The 19183-nt window shown below is 63.0% G+C and overlaps 2 protein-coding genes across 3 annotated transcripts; both read left to right on the forward strand.

Annotated features, from left to right (window-relative positions):
* Nucleotides 1-277: 277 nt before the first annotated feature.
* Nucleotides 278-5015, forward strand: ASF1B (anti-silencing function 1B histone chaperone). Its single transcript, XM_056119518.1, has 4 exons — nucleotides 278-441; nucleotides 3723-3838; nucleotides 4311-4487; nucleotides 4792-5015. Exons 1-4 carry the CDS (start codon nucleotides 333-335, stop codon nucleotides 4978-4980), a joined length of 591 nt encoding a protein of 196 aa, XP_055975493.1. The 5' UTR covers nucleotides 278-332; the 3' UTR covers nucleotides 4981-5015.
* Nucleotides 5016-6960: 1945 nt separating this feature from the next.
* Nucleotides 6961-18716, forward strand: PRKACA (protein kinase cAMP-activated catalytic subunit alpha). Of its 2 annotated transcripts, none has more exons than XM_056119516.1 (11): nucleotides 6961-7216; nucleotides 12759-12820; nucleotides 13122-13250; nucleotides 15592-15690; nucleotides 15947-16029; nucleotides 17094-17220; nucleotides 17295-17390; nucleotides 17476-17598; nucleotides 17794-17958; nucleotides 18030-18157; nucleotides 18652-18716. In XM_056119516.1, exons 1-10 carry the CDS (start codon nucleotides 7171-7173, stop codon nucleotides 18153-18155), a joined length of 1056 nt encoding a protein of 351 aa, XP_055975491.1. In that variant the 5' UTR covers nucleotides 6961-7170; the 3' UTR covers nucleotides 18156-18157; nucleotides 18652-18716. The 2 variants fall into 2 exon arrangements, with proteins under 2 accessions (XP_055975491.1, XP_055975492.1); XM_056119517.1 differs by having other exon boundaries at nucleotides 18655-18716.
* Nucleotides 18717-19183: the final 467 nt, after the last annotated feature.

Here is a 19183-nt window from a genome sequence, read left to right on the forward strand (position 1 = left end):
TCCCAAAGTAGCCGAGCTCTGGGCCCGCCTTCCTCGGAGACGGCGCGCGGCGGTCTGGTCCGCGAGGCCCGGGCGCGCTCCGAGCGGCGCTTTGCGATTGGCGGAGAGCGCGCTCGGACCGCCCAGGAGCGTTGGCTGTGATTGGCAGGAGGGCGGGCCGGCTATTTGAAGGAGGCGCGCGGACGCGCGACGCTCTTCGCGGGCCACGGATTGAGGCGGCGGGAGCGGTTCGCAGCGACGCGGGTCTCCGCGCGAGCCCCCTCCCCTGACCCGACGCCGCTGGGGCGCGGGTTCGGCGCCAGCCCCGGCTTCAGCCGAGGCCCGGCGCAGCCATGGCCAAGGTGTCGGTGCTGAACGTGACGGTGCTGGAGAACCCGAGCCCTTTCTACAGCCCCTTCCGGTTCGAGATCAGCTTCGAGTGCAACGAGGCCCTGGCAGACGGTGAGGCTGGACGCTCCCCTCTCCCGGACACCCCAGACCCGGCGCCCCGCAGGGCCACCCTCGCTTCCCAGGCCTTCCCGGGGACACCGCCCTCTTCTCGTTCACCCCCACTTTCCCCGCAGACAGCTCCCCAGCCTCCACTCTGCAGCAGGACCGCACTGGGACGCCCCGTCTTCCCTCTGCCCTCCCGGACCTCGCGTGCAGCCCCCCGCTCCCCGCCTACTCTGTCCCCGATGTGGGACACCCGACCTCCAGCTCCTGCCCGTTTATTCTCCAGGGGGTGCTCCGCGGGCCACGCGTTTCCCACTCTTACCTACAACTCCCACATACCCTGTGCTCTCCCGGCTAGACTCACCGTGATCCGCACTGGTCCTGTGTGCTGGCATTGATCGCAGTATCCCGGCCCCTCTGGCCTCCCCACCTCGCCGCCTACGTTTCTCAGACTGGCTGAGGTTCTAAGGGACAGAGTCAATCCGCAGCGGGGTTTGACCCCTGCCAGCAGGCTTCCAGTGGCAACCTTGGTTCATCCATCCAGTGTGTGTGTGTGGGGGGGGGGTCTAAGCTGGGAGGCCTGGGCAAAGCCTCGCAGCTTCTGAGCGCGCAGGTCCCCCAAGTGTCCGCCTTCCCTCTGGCGCCTTTCCAGTGCAGTGGGGGCGGGGGGAAGAGGAGGGGAAGGGGGTTGGCACCGCAGCATCTGGGCAGTGCTGAGTTCCACTGCAGCTGAGGGCCCCTGCCTAGCCCCTTAATTCCATCCCTCCCTGTGTTTTGTCTTGTTTTGTTTTGGGGCTAAGCTCAGGGCTCACTCCTGGCTCTGAGCTCAGAAATCAACTCCCAGCAGGATGCGGGGATTTTGAATGTGGGGTGCTGGGTTTTGAACCAGGTCAGCCATGTGCATGACCAAGAGCCTTACCTCCTTCTCCTGACTCTGTACACAGGGGTCGCTCCTGCCCAGAGGACTCTGTGCCTTAGCATGAATAGAACCTGGGTCAGCTAAGGGCCTTGCCTGGCTGTTCTCTCTCAGGCCTCATCCCTGCCTAAGTGGAGGTACTAACTAGAGATCTAATCTGTAGCTACTAACTACACAGCAGGGTTAAATCCTCCTGGACCAAGTGTAAGTAAATCAGTGAAGCGTGTGTGCCGCTTCAGTGACATTGAGTTTTGGGTGCAGGCGGATGTGGGGGCTTGAGATGAAGCAGGCCGCTTTCATCCAGCCGTGTGTGTGACTCCTTTCCTCCAGGAAGCCCCTTTTGGCCTCATCACAGGCTCACGGCGAGTGGGAGTGGCAGGGGCTGAAGCCACCTGTTCACGAGATAGCGCAGAACTAGGGTGATGATGGGGTGACAGGGATGGAGAGTCACGCCCTTGACTTTAAAAAGGAGGCACCAGGGTTGGAGAGATAGCACAGCGGGTAGGGTGTTAGCCTTGCATGTGGCCGACCCGGGTTCAATTCCCAGCATCCCATATGTCCCCTGAGCACGGCCAGGAGTAACTCCTGAGTGCAGAGCCAGGAGTAACCCCTGTGCATTGCCAGGTGTGACCCAAAAAGCAAAATAAATAAATAAATAAAATAAAAAGGAGGCACCAGACCAGAGCAATAGGACAGCGGGGAGGGCACCTATTCTGCAGATCTAGTCAATCCCTAGCATCCCCTAAGATTGCCAGAGATCTGCCAAGAGTGACCCCTGAGCAGCTAGGTGTGGCCCGATAGAGCCACTTCCTCAGTGCTGCTGTGCTTCATGTTCTCTTCCTGGGTGTTGGAGGACCTCGAGCCGGGCTCACACAGGATGTGATGTGGCTGGGTGTGAGGTAGGGGTGAGTCTGGGCCTGCTGGGGGCCTTACCCCCTCTCAGGATCTATTGTTTTGGGTTTGGGTTTGAGGGCCACCCCTAGCTATGCTCAGGGTCACTCCTGGTGGGTCTCAGGAGATCCTTTGGAGCCCCATAGATTGAACCTGGATCAGACACATGCAGGGCAAGCACCCTCTCGCTGTCCCATTGCTCTGGCCCCCCAGGGGTCTATTATTTTGTTGTTTTGGGGCCATACCTGGCAGGACTTGGGGGGGGGCTCTGGGTGATGTAACCGGCTTTGTTCACGTGCAGGCAAGCACCTGACCCCCTGTGCCATTGCTCTGGCTTGGGGGCCACACATGGCAGTGCTCAGGGGCTACTTGGGACGCTGGACTGGAGGGAGGGACAGACCGACAGTGGCAGGATGCACCCAGTCCAGGGTCCCTGGGTCACTATATCCCCAGACCTGCGTGAGCCCCATCGAGGAAAGTTGGGGTGACCCACAAGGGGACAAAATCCTGCACGACAAGGAGGGGCTGGGATGACAGGAGTGCTCCAGACCTGCCTCCAGGTCCCTGGGGAGTGGGGGACCCCAGGGCCTGCAGCTGCCCAGGGCGTGTGCTTCCTGTGACAATCCGGGGCTTGTGCAACTTCCCCCACTGGAGACCAGGCTTGTGTAATCCCAGAGAGCCCAAAATAAGCCGCGCTGCTCGCGCCAGGCTACCCCTTGCCAGCCTGACCTTGCCCCTGGTACACTTGGACATCCTGCCCAGGCGGCAGCAGGCAGGGTCCCCTGAGCTCTTGTCACCCACCTCCACACTGGAGATGCCCCCAGTCCCAGCACTGATAGGGCACAAAAGTCAGTTGGGGTCTCATGGTGGGCTCAGGTCGCTGCCCTTGTGTCCCCAACCTGGAATTTCCGGGAACAAGCTGGATCTGGGGTGTTGGTTGTGTAGAGAGCTCAGGGCAGGGGACCCTCCAGCAGCCTCATCTTCCCCACCCGTGGCCTCAGGCCGCCCCTGCCCTGTTGTTGAGGGATTGGCCAGTGGCACCAGTTCCTGTGTGTGAAAGAGAATTCAGCGTCCACCCAGCGCCCTGCCCTGCCCTGCCCATCACCTGCTGCTCAATTCAGCCTCTGCCATATGGGCCCGGTAGCCCCTGGAAGGCCCCCATTCCTCCTGGATACATGAGCCAAGGTTACCCAGGGCAGGGGCACAGATGTCACCCCTGCCAGCAAAGCTCTCTGCTTGTCTTGGTGCCAGTGGGCTGAGAAGAATGTCCCCGAGTGGAGGGAGAGGCCAGCAGGGACGCGCTAGCTGCGCACACGCTAATCTGGCTGGGTCCCTGGCACCACAGCTGCCCCGGAGCTCAGCCAGGGGGGAGCAAGAACAAGGATGTGAGGAACATTCCATGGGTCACAGACCTACCCAGGGCTCACCCCCCCACACACACACACTTGCTGTCACACTGTCCCCTGCCCTCGTGTCTCTGCAGACCTGGAGTGGAGAGTCACCTATGTGGGCTCAGCTGAGAGCGAGGAGTTCGACCAGGTCCTTGACTCTGTGCTGGTCGGGCCTGTGCCTGCCGGGAGACACACGTTCCTCTTCCAGGTAAGGACGAAGGAGCCCCAGGTTCTGCCCCCGTTTCCCCAAATGTAGCACAACCCTCCCCACCAAAAAAAAAAAAATAAATAAAGATGGGCTTGGGTTTTTTGTCCAGGAGTGCTGACTCCACCCCAGTGTCAAGTTCCAGTCTTTGGGGCCGAGAGACAGGACTGTGGCGAGGGTGCTGGCCTGGGGCACGGCCAACCTGAGTTTGATCCCCGGTGCCCATATGGATCCCCAAGCTCACTGGGAGTGAGCCCTGAGTCTAGGTATGGCCCAGAAAGCAAAGATTGAAAGTGGAAAGAATGCAGTGGTCTGCTGTGCCTTGAACTGGTGCCCTCCTGGGCGGCACTGCCCCGGGGTTAGGCTCAGGAAGCCCCTGTGGACCTTCCTTACCTTAAGCACCATTTGGTGGGATTTAAGGATGGTGCTGCGGGTCTGGTGACGGATGCTACTACCCCAGATTTGTCTCCCCTAGGCCGATGCCCCCAACCCATCCCTCATCCCCAAGCTGGATGCCGTGGGCGTCACTGTGGTCCTCCTCACCTGCATCTACCACGAACAGGAGTTTATCCGCGTGGGTTACTACGTCAACAACGAGTATCCCAGCCCCGAGCTGCAGGAGAACCCACCCCCCACGCCTGACTTCTCCCAGGTGGGTGTGGCACCCACTGCAGTCCAGGCGGTGGCCTTGGCACCATGGACACGTGCGAAACTTCTCCAGGTTGGCCCGGGAGCCTGTGGAATGGGGGAGCGAGGCCTTTGTTTCCAGAAGCTTCCCCCTCACGGACAAGATTAGATAGCCCTGCTGTGGACAGGGGAGGCACAGGCCCATGCTGCAGTCCCACATGTCCCGTGTGGGGGCGAGGGTGGGACAAAGGTCAGCTGTGCCTGGGCTGGCACAGGGGCTCAGGTGCCCAGGCTGGCCTGAGGACCTGACGCCTCTGTCCCTGTGGCAGCTCCAGCGGAACATCTTGACCTCGAACCCTCGGGTGACCCGTTTCCATATCAACTGGGACAGCCCCGCAGACCACTTGGACAGCGCCGAGAGCCGGGATCTGACCCTGGCCTCTAGCCCCATCAAGGGCCCAGGACCCCCCAGCTGCATCTCCAGCCTCCTGACAGAAAACTCCATGGACTGCATCTAGCTGTTGGGACCCCGGCGCTAGCTGGGCGCACCCAGGACATCTGGAGGGCAGCTGTGGCCCCGGGAGGACCCATTGGCCAGCCAGGGCCTGAGTGACCAGCTTACCCCAGCAAGACTGAGAAAAGCAGGTACTGCTTTTGCACACTCCAGACAGAGACTCCCCTGGGGCCACTGTGCCCCAGACTCCCCAGAGCCAGGCCACAGGCAAAGAACCTGGATGCTCGCTTCCTACCCCACACCCTTGGTGAGGACTGGAGAAGCCCCTCCCTGTGGCCTCCTGAAGGATCTGCTTTCTTGAGGGGCCCTGCAATGCTTGGCCCAGGTGTGGGCAGCCAGACCTCCCCCCCAGCAACACACGGGACAGCAGGAACCCCCCAGCCTCCCTGCCCCACCTCCAGTGTCCTCGCTGCTATTCAGGTCTGCTGTGATCACCGTTTGTTTTAGACGGGTTTTATATTCAGTGTTTGGTTGGTATAAAAATAAAGGCACTTGGGACTGGAGCGATAGCACAAAGGGTAGGACGTTGGCCTTGCACGTGGACGACCCGGGTTCCATTCCCAGCATCCCATATGGTCCCCTAGCACCACCAGGAGTAATTCCTGAGTGCAAAACCAGGAGTAACCCCTGTGCAACGCCAGGTGTTACCCAAAAAGCAAATAAAAATAAGTGCATTTAAGGCTGGCTGTGGGTGCTGCCACAGGTGGGCCTGGCCGGCAAAACATCTCCCCACACTGGGAGCGCCTCAAGAGTTTTCCAGGTTGATCCCCAACGAGGCCTTTCTCGGCAGCAGTGTCCGGGCTGGACACATCTAGTGACGCCACAGACTTTGCCCTGGACCCACACAGAACGGTGAACCTTGTGATCTTGGCCCTCACACCCGGACCCCGCAGGAAGCAGCCCGATTACCTCCTGGAGCCGCCTGGAGGAGCCCTGCACTGGCAGGGGTGCAGCCAGGACGTCCATCCCCTAACCCCTCTCCTCACCTGAGAAACCTGCCCATGGGGTTGGGGGGGGGGGGGCTGTGACAATCGGGATATGAACCGAGTTGTCACAGCTGAGGGTGGAGTGAAGTCCCCATACTCCGCGCTGGCAGGGAATGAGGATGCAGAGACCCTCCCGGGGTGCTTGCAAAGGTCGCTCAGAAGGAAAACCCCGCCTGCCTCCACGGCAGAGACCTGGATCCCTTCTTTCTCGCTCTGCCCAGACCCAAGGGGGAGCCCTAGGCTCGCCGGCGCCCCAGATTCGGCCTCTGGAAGGCCCATGACGGTCCCGGCCCTGGACTGGAGGCGCGCAGGGTCCTGCTTTGCCGGCGCCCCAGGCGGTGGCCGGGAACACCCGCAGCCCACGCCGAACCGGCCACTGCCCCTGTGCGCGCGGCCTGCCGCGGCCCCGCGACCTCTGACCCCCACGCCGCCGGCCCCTCCCCCGCTGGCAGGTGGACGGCGGCTGCGCCGGGCCAGGAAGTGTGGCCCGCGGCGCCAGCTCTGGCCCGAAGCTGCCGCACTGGGCACGGGCGGGGGACTGCGGCGCGCACGGCCCCGGCCGGCCGGCCGCCCGCACCGCCTCCTGGGCCGCGCCGCTGCGCGAGGCCGCCTGCCAGGCTGGGCCGCCCCGCCCGGCGGGTCCTGGGCCCCGGCCGCCGGCCGCGCCAAGGCCCCGCCCCCTCACCCCGAGATTGACACGGGACGTTCTGCGAAGGGCGGGCGGGACGGCACGCCCCCACCAATCGGCAGCTTCGCTGGGCGGGTCCCGGGCCGCCTTTCGGGAGCCCCGGCCAATCAGGCGCGTGCGTCCGTCCAGCCCAGGCCTCGCGAGCGCGGGAGTGGCGAGGCGTCTGCGGCGCGCGTCACGGGGCCGCGAGCCTGTGACGGCGCGAGAGGGTCGCGGAGAGCCAATGGGCGGCGGCGGGGAGCCGTCAATCAGGCTGGCCCCGGCCAATGGGCGGCGGGCTGCGGGGGCGTCACGGACAGCAGCAGCGGACTTGGGCTGAGGTTCCCGGGCGGGCAGGCGGGCAGGCGGGCGGGCGGGCGCGGAGAGACGCGGGAAGCAGGGGCTGGGCGGGGGTCGCGGCGCCGCAGTCCGCGCAGCAAGCCCGAGGGGCCGCCACCGCCGCCGCCCCGCGCGCTCCGGGGCCGCCGCCAGCACCCGCCCCGCCGCAGCTCCGGGACCGGCCCCGGCCGCCGCCGCCGCGATGGGCAACGCCGCCGCCGCCAAGAAGGGCAGCGAGCAGGAGAGCGGTGAGTGCCCGGCCGTGACCCCGCCCCCGCCCCCGCCCTGGACATCACCGCCTGGCCCCTCCCCCCCGGAACCCCCTGCCTCTTTTTGCCGACCCCCCTCAGCACCCCTTACCCATGCCTGCCCAAAGTTGGGGACTGAGGTCCCTCAGAAGACCCCCGCGCAGGGGCCCCCGTGCACAGACGCGCCCTCGCTGCAGACTGTTCCCCCCCTTCCACACCCAGCTGTCACCGCCAGCCCTGGCACGCATGACCGCTGGGGCCCCACATGGAGCCCTGTCGCCAGTCCACCTCCTCTTCTCCTGGCCCCCCTTCCAGATTTTAACTCGCCCCCCCGCTGCCTCACTCAACTTCTTCCCAGATGGTTCCCCGGCTAGACCGTCCCGGACCCAATCCACTGCCGGTCTGGAAGTGCCGTGGGGTCCCCGTTCTCCCACCCCCACCCCAGTCCCCCAGACCTTGGTCACTTGGGTGACCACACCCTCCCCACCAAAACCCGGCCATCTTTCTCCTGCCCTTTCCCTCTTCACTTTATTGCAGACCCCCGCCCCCCCCAACATCTCCCAGAGCCACCTGCAGACTTGTTTTTCCCGTCTGTCAATTTGGGGGGGTCCCAGGCTCCTCTCTCTGGCGGTGCCCCCTCTGCTTGAGCGCCTGTCTCCCTGGAGAGCCCTCAGTGAGCCCACAGGAGTGGAGGGGTGCGTTCAAAGCCAAGTTTCAGTCCATCTTGTTGGGCCAGTGTATGCGCTCCCTAACTTGGGAGTGGAGGGGGCTGGAGAGCCCCTTCCCGGTATCCCACTGTGCAGTAAGCGGTAGGGCTCCTGGCGGAGCCCCTCAATAAATGGTTGTTTCACAAGTAAGGCTCCGTCTCTCGCCCAGTCCCCCCTGGCTTCTCCAGCAGCTTCTGACTCCGAGGAAAAGGTGGAGGAGGGGGGCGGTGTCGGGTGAAGCTGGGCTCATTCAACCTGAACCGGGCTTGTGTGTGTGTGTGTGTGTGTGTGTGTGTGTGTGTGTTGGGGGGGTGTCTGTTGGGACGGTAGTGGGTGACTCGTTTTGCCTGTAAGAGTCTGATCATCCCCACCCCTCAAACTCCGAAATGATGGTGCCTTTTGCTGCTAGACTGAGAAAGACCCCGTTTCTGGAAAGGCCTTGAAAAACCGCCTCAACCCCCTTACTCAATTCTTTCCACTTAAAAAAAAAAGTCATCACTCTAGGCCTAAAGATGGCCCTCAGCTAAGCCCTCAGTTAACCCTCCTCTAGATCCCCCCAGATTGACTCTGGGACCCAAACGGAACCCCCTCATGTAAAGTCTCCCTTCCGAGGACTATTCTGGATGCATCTGGTGGGCTCCCGGTCGCCCCTGTCCAGGGATTCACACCCGGACTCATGGCCTAGCGGCCAGTGGGGGACGTCTCAGCGATGGTGGGGGCCAGGGCGGCCAGTGGCTGTAGCTGAGCGCTTGATGACAGGGCAGCAGGTGGAGAGTGGCCCAAAAAAACATCCTCCGGCATGAGCTTGGAGGGGGAGCCACGGGCCCCAGCAGGTGAGGCCGACTGGGCAGTGGCAGGCAACTGGTTGCACGAGCTGAGTTGAAAGTGGGGAGGTGACAATCCTGGAGAACTTTCAAGGGTATCATATATAGGGGGCAGGGGAGAGGATCCCCAAGAAAAATAGCAGAGGCTCGGGAAAGAAGCATTAACTCTGTCAACTCAGCCAGGACAGCCGGGGAAACCGTCCCCTGCCGCCGACCCTCCCCACTGCTGGGCCACAGTCGGATGGAGCGTCCATGCAGCCAGCCCTCTACTGCTGGGCCACAGCCAGGACAGCCAGATGGACCATCCTTGCAACCGACCCTCTCCCTACTGCTGGGGGCAGCTGGGACCGCGGGATGGAGCATCCCGTGCAGCCCAACCCTTTCTCTGCTGTTGGGCGCAACATGCTTGGTGCCCCGCAGGTCCAGCTCAAGTGATCTCTCGGCTGCAGCAAGAGTGAGGCTCCCCACGTGCCCTGGGAGTTTGGCCCACCTGCTATCTTCCGCTATCTCGGAGTCAGGGATTTGCCTGGGGACCCCGGAGTTCCCTGCCCGGAGTTCAGCAGCCCCCTGGCCCTGACTTGGTTCTCTGCTTAGTCGAACATCAAAACAATGGGGGCTCCCCTGAGTTCGGACAGAAGCCTTGAGCAGCTTAGTTAAGCAGAGGATGCATCAAGTCCCGGTTTGCCCTGATCCACCATCAGATACGGGGCGCAGTATCCCGACAGGCTCATCATACTGGGGGGGGGTGTGTACAACCCACTTGGTGCAACGCCAACAGCCGGATTTGGGAGGCGCGAGGAAGCCCCCTGTGTCTGGACGTTCTGGTCCCCAGGATGGGATGAGGCCGATTTGACCCTCTCTGGTCGGGGGCAAGGGGCGGAGGGGGGGGGGGGGAAACAGTAGCGAGGCCTGCCTGCAGGGGGCACTGCCTGCATTTCCACCGCCAGCCCGCAAGCCCAAGGCCTCGGTGCGAGTGTGGGGCGAGTGAGCCCCGTCCTGTTCTCAGGAGGGCCAGGATGGGGATCCAGCCTGCGGTGTGGTGGGAGAAAAGGCGACACTTGGGCGGCAACAGACCAAAGCCCTGGCAGGGGCTCAGCAGAGATGCTGGGAGGTTGGAGGAAAGAAAAAAGGAGAAAGTCCAAGCTCTGAACCCCGAGCTCGGGCGGGCAGGAATCGAAAGGCAGCGGGGCCCCAAGAGGCCCCAGGGCCAGGCGGCCAAGTGGGGCGCAGGCCTTGGCTGGCACTGGGCAAAAGTACCCCTGGGGGCAGGCCCACAGGAGAAGGGGCAGCGCTGGGGAAGAGCCTTTGCGGGTCTCCGGGGCAAGCTTGGAGATGTCTCCCCGCGAAGAGGTGCAGCGGAAAACCAGCCCCCGCGCCTACAGGGGCCCACGGGGGCCAAACCCCTGCACGCGTTGGCCGTTGTACGGATGCCCGAGAGGGTCCTGCCAAGTTCCCACTTCCCTTCGCCCCCGTGGGGACTGTTGAGGTTTGAGGGTCCTGTGTGCGGGTCCCCTGCGCCCGTGGTCTCCTCGGGCGCCCCTTCCCTGCCCGCGCCCCCGGAGCGCCCCCTGGCGACGGGGTGTGGCATGGGCCGGCCGCAGTCTCGGGAGCCCTCGGGGCCGCCGTAGTCCGTGGCCACCCGGGAGGACGCGGTGGACCGAGTGAGTGAGTGAGTGATGGCCTCCAGCCCCAACGACGGTGAGCGCTGCCCTGTTGCTATAGCAACTCGCAGTCATGGAGGGGCGGCGGTGGGGATGGGAGCCTGGGAGACCCCGCTTGCGCCCGGGAGCCCCTCCCAACTGACCCGCCGGGCCAGGGACTTGGGGGAGGGGTTGACTCAGGTAGGGGCGATGGACCCCACTCGGCCTGGAGTGGTGGGTGGCGACCCCCGAGTCGGGGTTCAGCTCAGTGTTCAACTCCAGGTCCTGTTTGGCGGGTGAGGGTGTCAGGCCTAGGAAGGGGTCGGTCCGCCCCCTGGAGGACCCTGCCCAGTGTTGGATGAAAAGGGGTTCTGCCCCAGTGTTGGGGCCGGGCGGGAGGATGTTCTGACGTAGAGCGGGCATCGGAGATGCTCTGGGACAGCCCTTCCCTTGGTTCCCCACACTCTTATGTGCTGTTTGGGGGGCTGCCGGGGTAGGGTTACTCCACGGTGACCTAACTTTGTTTTAAGGGATGCCCGTGACCTTCCCTCTCGGGAGCACAAATGCGTTCAGACCAGGGTGCAGGTTGTCCCCCCATGCCCGGAAACACGGACAGGGTGGTGGCAGGTGCCTGCCCCTCCCCCATCTTGCCTGGGGCCCACAGGTGCCAGCCCCTAACCCTCCAATTCTTGGGGGATCTGGGAAGACAGAGAAAGAGGCAGGGTGCTCCCCCCGTTCCCCGCTGGGATTCACCCCGACCAGGCGCAGACCTCGAGGCCCAGTGTGGAGCAGCTGGGGTGGGGGGTGTGGCACCCCTTCTCTCGGGGTTGCAGAGAGCCCAGCCTCTGCCACCCCACCCCCACCTGCTCTTACAGCTAATTAACGTGGGGGGAAGACGTTAGCCCCCAGGGAGCCCCTGGCTGCTTCCTGGGCCAGAGGAGCCTTAAGTCCTTCCCCTCCACCCTCCCCCGCTGTCTTGCTGCCCCCAGAGCTGGTGAAGCCCCCCGCACAGGAAGTCAGCTTGAGCGCCCCACGGGTGCCCCGGGCAGTGAGTGCTGATGGGCATCCACATTACCAGCAGCTGCTTGGGCCCCTTTAAAGGGTTCCGTGGCAACAGGCTCCTCCTCCGTGGTCCCCAGGGACCCCCCACAGCCCTGCCTGCCTGCCCTGGGGCCCTGCGGTTCCGGGTCCTCAGCAAAGGAAAGGTGCCAGGGGGAGCCGCGACCCAAGCATGGATGGGGGCCCAGGCGGCCGGAGCGGGGCCTCGGAGCTCACGTTCCAACTGTGCGTGCAGCTGTTTCTCTGGGCACACCTGGCCGGGCGCTTCCTGAGCTACCTGCGCCGTGCCCGCCGAGCCCGCGCTCACCGGCCTGCACTCTGAACCCCACCCCCACCCTCTGTACCCTAACCCTGACTGGGGGGGGCAGGAAGCAGAGGTGAGTGAGGGGGCTCTGGGGATCCCCCTCCCGCACCCTTGTCTGTGCCTGATTCGTAGGGCGGTGCCTCCTATCCCCAGACCTGACCCCTCACTACCACCCGGGGACCACCTGACCCAGGGTGATGGGCAGCCAAGGCCTGGGCATCAAGGAAAGTTCTCCTGAGTCCTTCCCCCACCCCCTTTGACCTTTGCTGACTTCGGATGTGAGGAAAGGCACAGCCTGGGAAAATGTGGTCCCTTGGTCCCGCTGGGGGGGTGTCAGGCCCAGGCTCGTGCCCACTTCTCTTGCCGCCACTGCCCAGCGCCCGCCGCTGAGGTCCCAGGGGAGGTGGTTATCGCCTCAGCCAGGCAGGGTGGAGTTCTCCTGCCTCAGTTTCCCAGAGTGTGAAAAGTGGTGAAGGGAGACAAGGGGTCTGACTGTGTCCCTGGGATGTTTCCCGCGAGGCACCCTTGGGGCAGGCAACCCTGGAAGCAGGTCAGGCTCACACACCCCTCGCTGGGCCAGCCGGGGCCCCTGGGTGACAGCTGAGCCCCCCAGGGCGCCTGCTCACAGCCCCAGCCGCTCCCCAGAGGAAGGCCTGGCGGAGCAGCCAGATCGTGGCTATAAATACCTCGGGCGGCCGCTGCTCCCCGCTCCTGGAATGTCCTCGAAGCCCGGCGGGTGGGGGTGGGATGGCTGGGGTGCCGCTCCCCGTCCCCCTCAAAGTTACCCTGAGCTCCCCTGGACCCTGCAGGATCCCATCCCTGTCGTGAAGGGGTCCCAGGCCATCCCTGATCTACCCTGCACCCCGCAATCTGCCCCCAGGCCCCTCCAGGGACCCCGAGACCCTGGGAAAGGTCAGGACCAGGCTGAGACCCTGCACCCCACTCTGGGCAAGCAGCTGCACCTCAAGGCACCGGGTCCCCTCTAACTGTGCCCTCTGTTCCTTGCAGTGAAAGAGTTCTTAGCCAAAGCCAAAGAAGATTTTATTAAAAAATGGGAAAACCCTTCTCAGGTGAGCTCCCCCAAATGCAGGGCCCAGGGTGTGCCGAGGGGTCTCCCCCCACCCCCTCCAGCAGGGGCCCCTGCCCCCCACGCAACTGCTGGGCCCCAGGCCAGGCCAGACCTGGCCCTGCCACAGCCCTAAGAATGAGTGTGCCGCCAACCCCCCCACGGCCCCCCCCCCTCCTCGGCTCCACCTGCTCCCCAGGGGCCCCCTCTGCTGGTGGAGGACGGGATGCCCAGGTCCTGGGCGGGCGCCAGCCACTGACTCCCCTGGACAGTGGGTCCCTGAGCCGCCCCTGTGACGCCCACAGAACACAGCCCAGTTGGACCACTTTGAACGCATCAAGACCCTCGGCACGGGCTCCTTCGGGCGGGTGATGCTGGTAAAGCACAAAGAGACGGGGAACCACTACGCCATGAAGATCCTGGACAAACAGAAGGTAAGCCCAGGCAGCCGGGAGGGAGCAAACTGGAGGGCTTCCCGGAAGAAGTGGCACTGCCCCTCTCCCCCTGCATGTTGAACTGTAGAGAGGTTTTGTCTTTTTTTTGAGAGGGCAGGGTTTTTTGTTTTTTTTTTGTTTTTTTTTTTGCCTTTTGGGTCACACTCGGCGATGCTCAGGGGTTACTCCTGGCTTTGCACTCAGGAATTACTCCTGGCGGTGCTCAGGGGACCATATGGGATGCTGGGGATCGAACCCGGGTTGGCCACGTGCAAGGCAAATGCTCTACCTGCTGTGCAATCACCCCAACCCTGTGTTTTGGGCCCGCTTTTTTCTTCTTTATTTCATTTTCTTTTTTTTTTTTCTTTTTTAATGGTCAGGCTCCCCTTAAGCACATCACTACACTATAAAGCTCAGCACGTGACTTGGAATATTCTAGAAGCCCTGCGGAATAAGTTTAAAAAGTGGAGTGATGGGTCGAGATAGGATCAGGGAGTGTCCAAAGCACTAGGACAGCAGGGAGGGCGCTTGCCTTGCACCCGGGTTCGATCCCCAGCATTCCCTGAGCCCTGCCAGTATGATCCCCAAGCCCTGAGAGCTGCCATGTGCAGCTGCAAAACAAAAGACACAAAACCATTTCCAGAGAGCTGGAGCATGGGTTCGACCTTATCCCCACATCCGCCACGGCCTCTCTGAGGGCACCGAACGCTGAGCTAGGCCAGCCCCCAAGCACCACTATGTGTCACCCCCAAAACCAAAACATAAAAAATGGGGCGGCTCCAAGCGGGGAGTTGAGGTCCCAGACTCCGCCAGGCCCAGCGCCACGGCCCCCTGACCAGCTCCCCAGGCACTTCCGGAGAGACCTGCCCCCACAGCAAGAAAATGATAAAGTTGGGCGTCTGGGTACTCGCTTCATGTGCTGGGGGCGGGGACCCCGTGTTCCAGGTTCAGTCCCTGGGGGTGCCCCTGAGTTCTAAGTCACAGCCAACACAGCAGGGGGTCAGTCAGCCCCAAGCATAGCTGGAGGGCGGGACAGGGACCCAAGCCATAGGACAGCGGGGAGGGTGCTGGCCTTGCACACCGATGACCTGGGTTCTATCCCAGCACCCTGTAGGGCCGTCGAGTCCACCAGGTGTGATCCCCGAGTGCAGAGCCAGTAATACGGCCTGAATGAAACGAAGAAGGCAAAGAGAAGGGAGAAATGATGCAAGGAGAAGGACTGGGACGGGAGGGAGAACAGCCGAGGGAGGAGGGAGGAGGCCAGGGCAGGAGGGAGGAGGGGAAGGCCCACACAGGAGGCCTGTGGCTAACAGTGGCCACTACCTTGGCCCCACCGTACTGTTTACTAGGGACGACTCCACCCACAGGCTGTACCCAGGGGGTGGGGGTGCCGGGGGAAGGGCCCAGCAGGTGTGAGGCCCCGAGAGTTTGGGATCCAGTGCGTCCCCCGCCCCCCACAAGTACTGCTCATAGAGACCGAACTGTGAGAATGAGGCTCTGGGGGTCGAACTCGGGAGTCCCTCCCGCCCTGTCGCTGTCCCTACGGCCCAAGAAAGGGGCTTCACGCTGGCTGGGCGGCTGCTTTAGGTCACTGGGCCACCCTCTCGCACCCCTGCCCCGGTGTCTCTGGCTGTCTCAAGAAAGGGGTTTCATTCTGTTTCATTCATTTGGGTTTTTTGGGAGGCCACACCCAGCGGTGCTCGGAGGACTGTGTGGGGCACGGGGATAGGGCTCGGGTGGGCCTCAGGCATGGCTAGCGCCTTCCCTGCTCTCTCTCCAGCTCCTAAGAGGGTTTTTTTTTGTTGTTTATTTGTTTGTGTTTTGCTTTTTGGGTCACACCTGGCGATGCACAGGGGTTACTCCTGGTTCTGCACTCAGGAATTACTCCTGGCGGTGTTCGGGGGACCATATGGGATGCTGGGAATCGAACCCAGGTCGACTGCATGCAAGGCAAATGCCCTACCCACTGTGCTATCTCTCCAGCCCCATAAGAAGGTGTTTTTGACTCCCTAAGGCTATGCAGTTACTCGGCTTCTAGTTTGCTCTGGGGGGACTTTCCCAGCGGGGGCGTGTAACTCGGGAGCCGTGGTACTCTGGAGCCATGCAGTTACAGGGCTGGAACCTCAAAACTTGCTGACATGCGCTCCCACTCCAGGCCCCCAGTTTCTGCTCAGCGCTCCTTCCTCCAGGAAGCCTTCTTGGGCTGCCCCTGGGTTCTGCTCTCACCAGCCCCTGCTCGGGCCATCCACCGGCCTCCCATTTCCCTGGCTCCGTCCCCTCCCGGCGGGTGACTCCGGCAAAGAGCCGTGACCTTGCTGTCTGGGGCCGCGCCCGCCCACAGGTGGTGAAGCTGAAGCAGATTGAACACACGCTGAACGAGAAACGCATCCTGCAGGCCGTCACCTTCCCTTTCCTCGTCAAGCTCGAGTTCTGCTTCAAGGTGGGCTCTGGGCACATGGTGTGCCCCCGCCCACACTCTGCTGTCCTCAAGTCTTTGTTTCCTCAATGTGGGGGGGGTGGCGCAGAGTGACACTATTCCCCACGGGGTGCCGGCCAACCCAGACTCCATCCCCAGCACCCCAGAGCGGCCCCCAGGCCCCGCCAGGAGGGATCCCTGCACACCATGGGGGGTGGTTCCATTTGGAGCCTTCCGACCCCCACCCAGTGCTGACCCAGGCTGGCCGCCGCCCCCACAGGACAACTCAAACCTCTACATGGTGATGGAATACGTGCCCGGCGGGGAAATGTTCTCGCACCTGCGACGCATCGGGAGGTTCAGGTGAGCTGCGCCCTGGGGTTTCCCCCCCATCCCCAGGACTGCCCACCCGTCCGCACCCCTCCAGTGCATGTCCTGGTATAGCAGTGTCACCCAGGACATTCCTGCCCCCCAATAAACTCCATGGGTCGGGGAGGCGGCACCAGCTGGGAGCAGCACCTGGGAAACTGCCTCAGGCGCCAGATGGCGGGTCACCTCCGTGGTCCGCACATGGGCCCGGGCCCATCAGCACTTGGGGCCGCATTTACTGGATATGAACCACGGCCGAGCAGGCCCTACATGTGTGAGGCCCTGAGTTGGATCCCCGTCTACTGCCTGGCCAGAAACTTAATTCACCCCCAGCTCCTAGGTCCAGGAGCTACCTCTGGTCCCCAAGCTCTCCTGGCCCCTATAAAATTTATTTTTTTAAAATTAAAAATAAAGGGCTGGGGGTTGGAGCGACAGCACAGTGGGTAGGGCGTTTGCCTTGCACGTGGCCAACCCAGGTTCAATTCCCAGCATCCCATATGGTCCCCTGAGCACCGCCAGGAGCAATTCCTGAGTGCATGAGGCAGGAGTAAGTCCTGAGCATCACTGGGTGTGACCCAAAAAGCAAAAAAAAAATAAATAAAAATAAGGGGCTGGAGCAATAGCACAGCGGATAGGGCGTTTGCCTTGCATGCGGCCGACCCGAGTTCGATTCCCAGCATCCCATATGGTCCCCAAGCACCACCAGGAGTAATTCCTGAGTGCATGAGCCAGGAGTAGCCCCTGTGCATCACTGGGTGTCACCCAAAAAAAGGGGGGGGAGGGACACCAGCTCATACCAGCCAAGCTGGGCTAAACCCCTGGCACCACACAGGTTCCCCTGAACTCGCCAGGAGTGACCCCAGAGCACTGCTGGGTATGGCCCAACCATTCCAAATCAATAAGAATTAAAAAGTGCAAAGCTCTTTCACCCAAAGAGCGGGGCAGTTCAGGAGGCCGTGCTGTACCCAATGGTGGGGTCAAGCAGGTCTGGCTGGACGTGCACCTCCTTCCCCGGTGGGGGCGCCCGTGCTCACCCCCTGCCCTGTGTGCTGCCCCAGCGAGCCCCACGCCCGCTTCTACGCGGCCCAGATCGTGCTGACCTTCGAGTACCTGCACTCCCTCGACCTCATCTACCGGGACCTGAAGCCCGAGAACCTGCTCATCGATCAGCAGGGCTACATCCAGGTGCTGGGGGGCAGCCCAGGGGGGCCCCAGCCCACCCACCCCCGCTGCCCGCCAACCCACTTCCCGCACTGCAGGTCACGGACTTCGGCTTCGCCAAGCGCGTGAAAGGCCGCACCTGGACTTTGTGTGGGACCCCTGAGTACCTGGCCCCCGAGATCATCCTCAGCAAAGTAGGCGCTAGCTCCTCAATCTGCTGCACCCCCTCCATCACCCCTTCCCCCTCCACCTCACCCCTGCACCCCCTCCACCCCACAGGGCTACAACAAGGCGGTGGATTGGTGGGCTCTGGGGGTGCTCATCTACGAGATGGCTGCGGGCTACCCCCCTTTCTTCGCTGACCAGCCCATCCAGATCTACGAGAAGATCGTCTCTGGAAAGGTGAGGCCCGCAGGGTGTGGACAGCCTGGTCCACAGGAGGCTCTCAGCCAGCGGGGTGTGGAGAGGGCAGCCCAGCCCAGGCCCAGAATGGCGGAGCGTGCCACCAGGGTCACACAGCACCAGGCTGGGATGCCAGGGAAGGGGGCGGGGCTGTGGTGCTGTGAGCCCCGGCTGAGCGCTGCCTGCGCCCCCCAGGTCCGGTTCCCGTCCCACTTCAGCTCCGACCTGAAGGACCTGCTGAGGAACCTGCTGCAGGTGGACCTGACCAAGCGCTTCGGCAACCTCCGGAACGGGGTCAGCGACATCAAGGGCCACAAGTGGTTCGCCACCACCGACTGGATCGCCATCTACCAGCGCAAGGTGGGCTTGGGGGCGGCCCCGGGGGCGGTCCTGGGGAGCCCGCAGGCTGAGGGGGCCCTCTCTGCCCGCAGGTGGAGGCCCCCTTCATACCAAAGTGCAAAGGGCCTGGGGACACGAGTAACTTCGACGACTACGAGGAGGAGGAGATCCGGGTCTCCATCAATGAGAAGTGTGGCAAGGAGTTCTCGGAGTTCTAGGGGTGCGCCTCTGCCCCCCTCGCTTTGCTTAATTTTTTCTTTGACCTTTTTTTCCTTTCTTTCTTTTTTTTTTTTTTTGGTGGGGGATGGCGGGTTGGACAGCCCGAGGGTTCCTTCAGAGTCCAGATTTCACCCCCAGGAGGTGGGGAGCAGGAAGCCCAGGTGTTGGAAAGGGTGGGACACCGCGCCTCTCCCCTCTGCTTCTCTCCCCAGCCCCTGCCTCGCCCCACCCACTTGTTTTAAATGAGTTTTTCTAGGGTCGGGGTGCACTGGGGTCACATGGGAAGAGGGCAGCTCAGTCCAAGCGCCCCCTGCCCCCACGGCCTGGCTGTGCCCAGGGAGTGAAGGGAGGGAAGGAGCACGAAGGCCCTGGAGCATCGCAGCGCCCGCAGCTCGCTCACCCTGGGACCAGAGAACAGGGCGACCTGCGGAACGCGCACGGGGCTTCTCGCTGGAAGATTTGAAAAGCGGATTGACTATCTCACTTACTTTCCAGCAGTGCCTCCTGCCTCCCTCCCGCCACCCCTCTCCTGCCCACCCGCCTCCCCGAATCCATTTGAACCCGGCTGGGAAGCAGAGCACCTTTGGAGGAAGGAGCTGGAGGGCTCGAACCTCGAACCTCCACCGCTCCCTCTGCGGCTCACCGCCACCCTCTTCCTGCCGGGGCAGCTGGGGTCCCCGGCGGGCAGTCCCGACCTCCAGCAGCGCCGCCTTCTGCCCCGACACCATTCTCAGCCCCTCGGGGCTTCGGGACCCAGACAAAGAAGCCGCCCCTCTCCCTGCAAAAGTCGCAGGCGCCCGGGCCCAGGGCCCATTCGCCCTGCCCCCTTCCCCAAACTCTGCAGTTTTATTCTCAGCTACATGCCCAGCCGCCCCTGCCTCAGCTCAGTTGGGAAGGCAAGCCCCCCTAAAAAAACAAATACATAAAAAGACTTGGATTAGGCAGAGACCCTCCCCCACAGAGCCCGGGGTTCAAGGTCAGGGCTGCGGGGGAGGGGCCGCCCATTCCATCCACCCAGCAACTCCGG

Source organism: Sorex fumeus, unplaced genomic scaffold (assembly GCF_029834395.1).
Source record: "Sorex fumeus unplaced genomic scaffold, SorFum_2.1 ptg000041l, whole genome shotgun sequence".
Lineage (NCBI taxonomy): Eukaryota > Metazoa > Chordata > Mammalia > Eulipotyphla > Soricidae > Sorex > Sorex fumeus.

Coding starts and splice junctions, on each gene's coding strand:
- ASF1B (XM_056119518.1), top strand. CDS start 333: ATGGCCAAGGTGTCGGTGCTGAACGTGACGGTGCTGGAGAACCCGAGC. Junction 442..3,722: donor CAACGAGGCCCTGGCAGACG/GTGAGGCTGGAC, acceptor GTGTCTCTGCAG/ACCTGGAGTGGAGAGTCACC. Junction 4,488..4,791: donor CCACGCCTGACTTCTCCCAG/GTGGGTGTGGCA, acceptor TCCCTGTGGCAG/CTCCAGCGGAACATCTTGAC.
- PRKACA (XM_056119516.1), top strand. CDS start 7,171: ATGGGCAACGCCGCCGCCGCCAAGAAGGGCAGCGAGCAGGAGAGCG. Junction 13,251..15,591: donor AGATCCTGGACAAACAGAAG/GTAAGCCCAGGC, acceptor GCCCGCCCACAG/GTGGTGAAGCTGAAGCAGAT. Junction 17,391..17,475: donor CCGAGATCATCCTCAGCAAA/GTAGGCGCTAGC, acceptor TCCACCCCACAG/GGCTACAACAAGGCGGTGGA.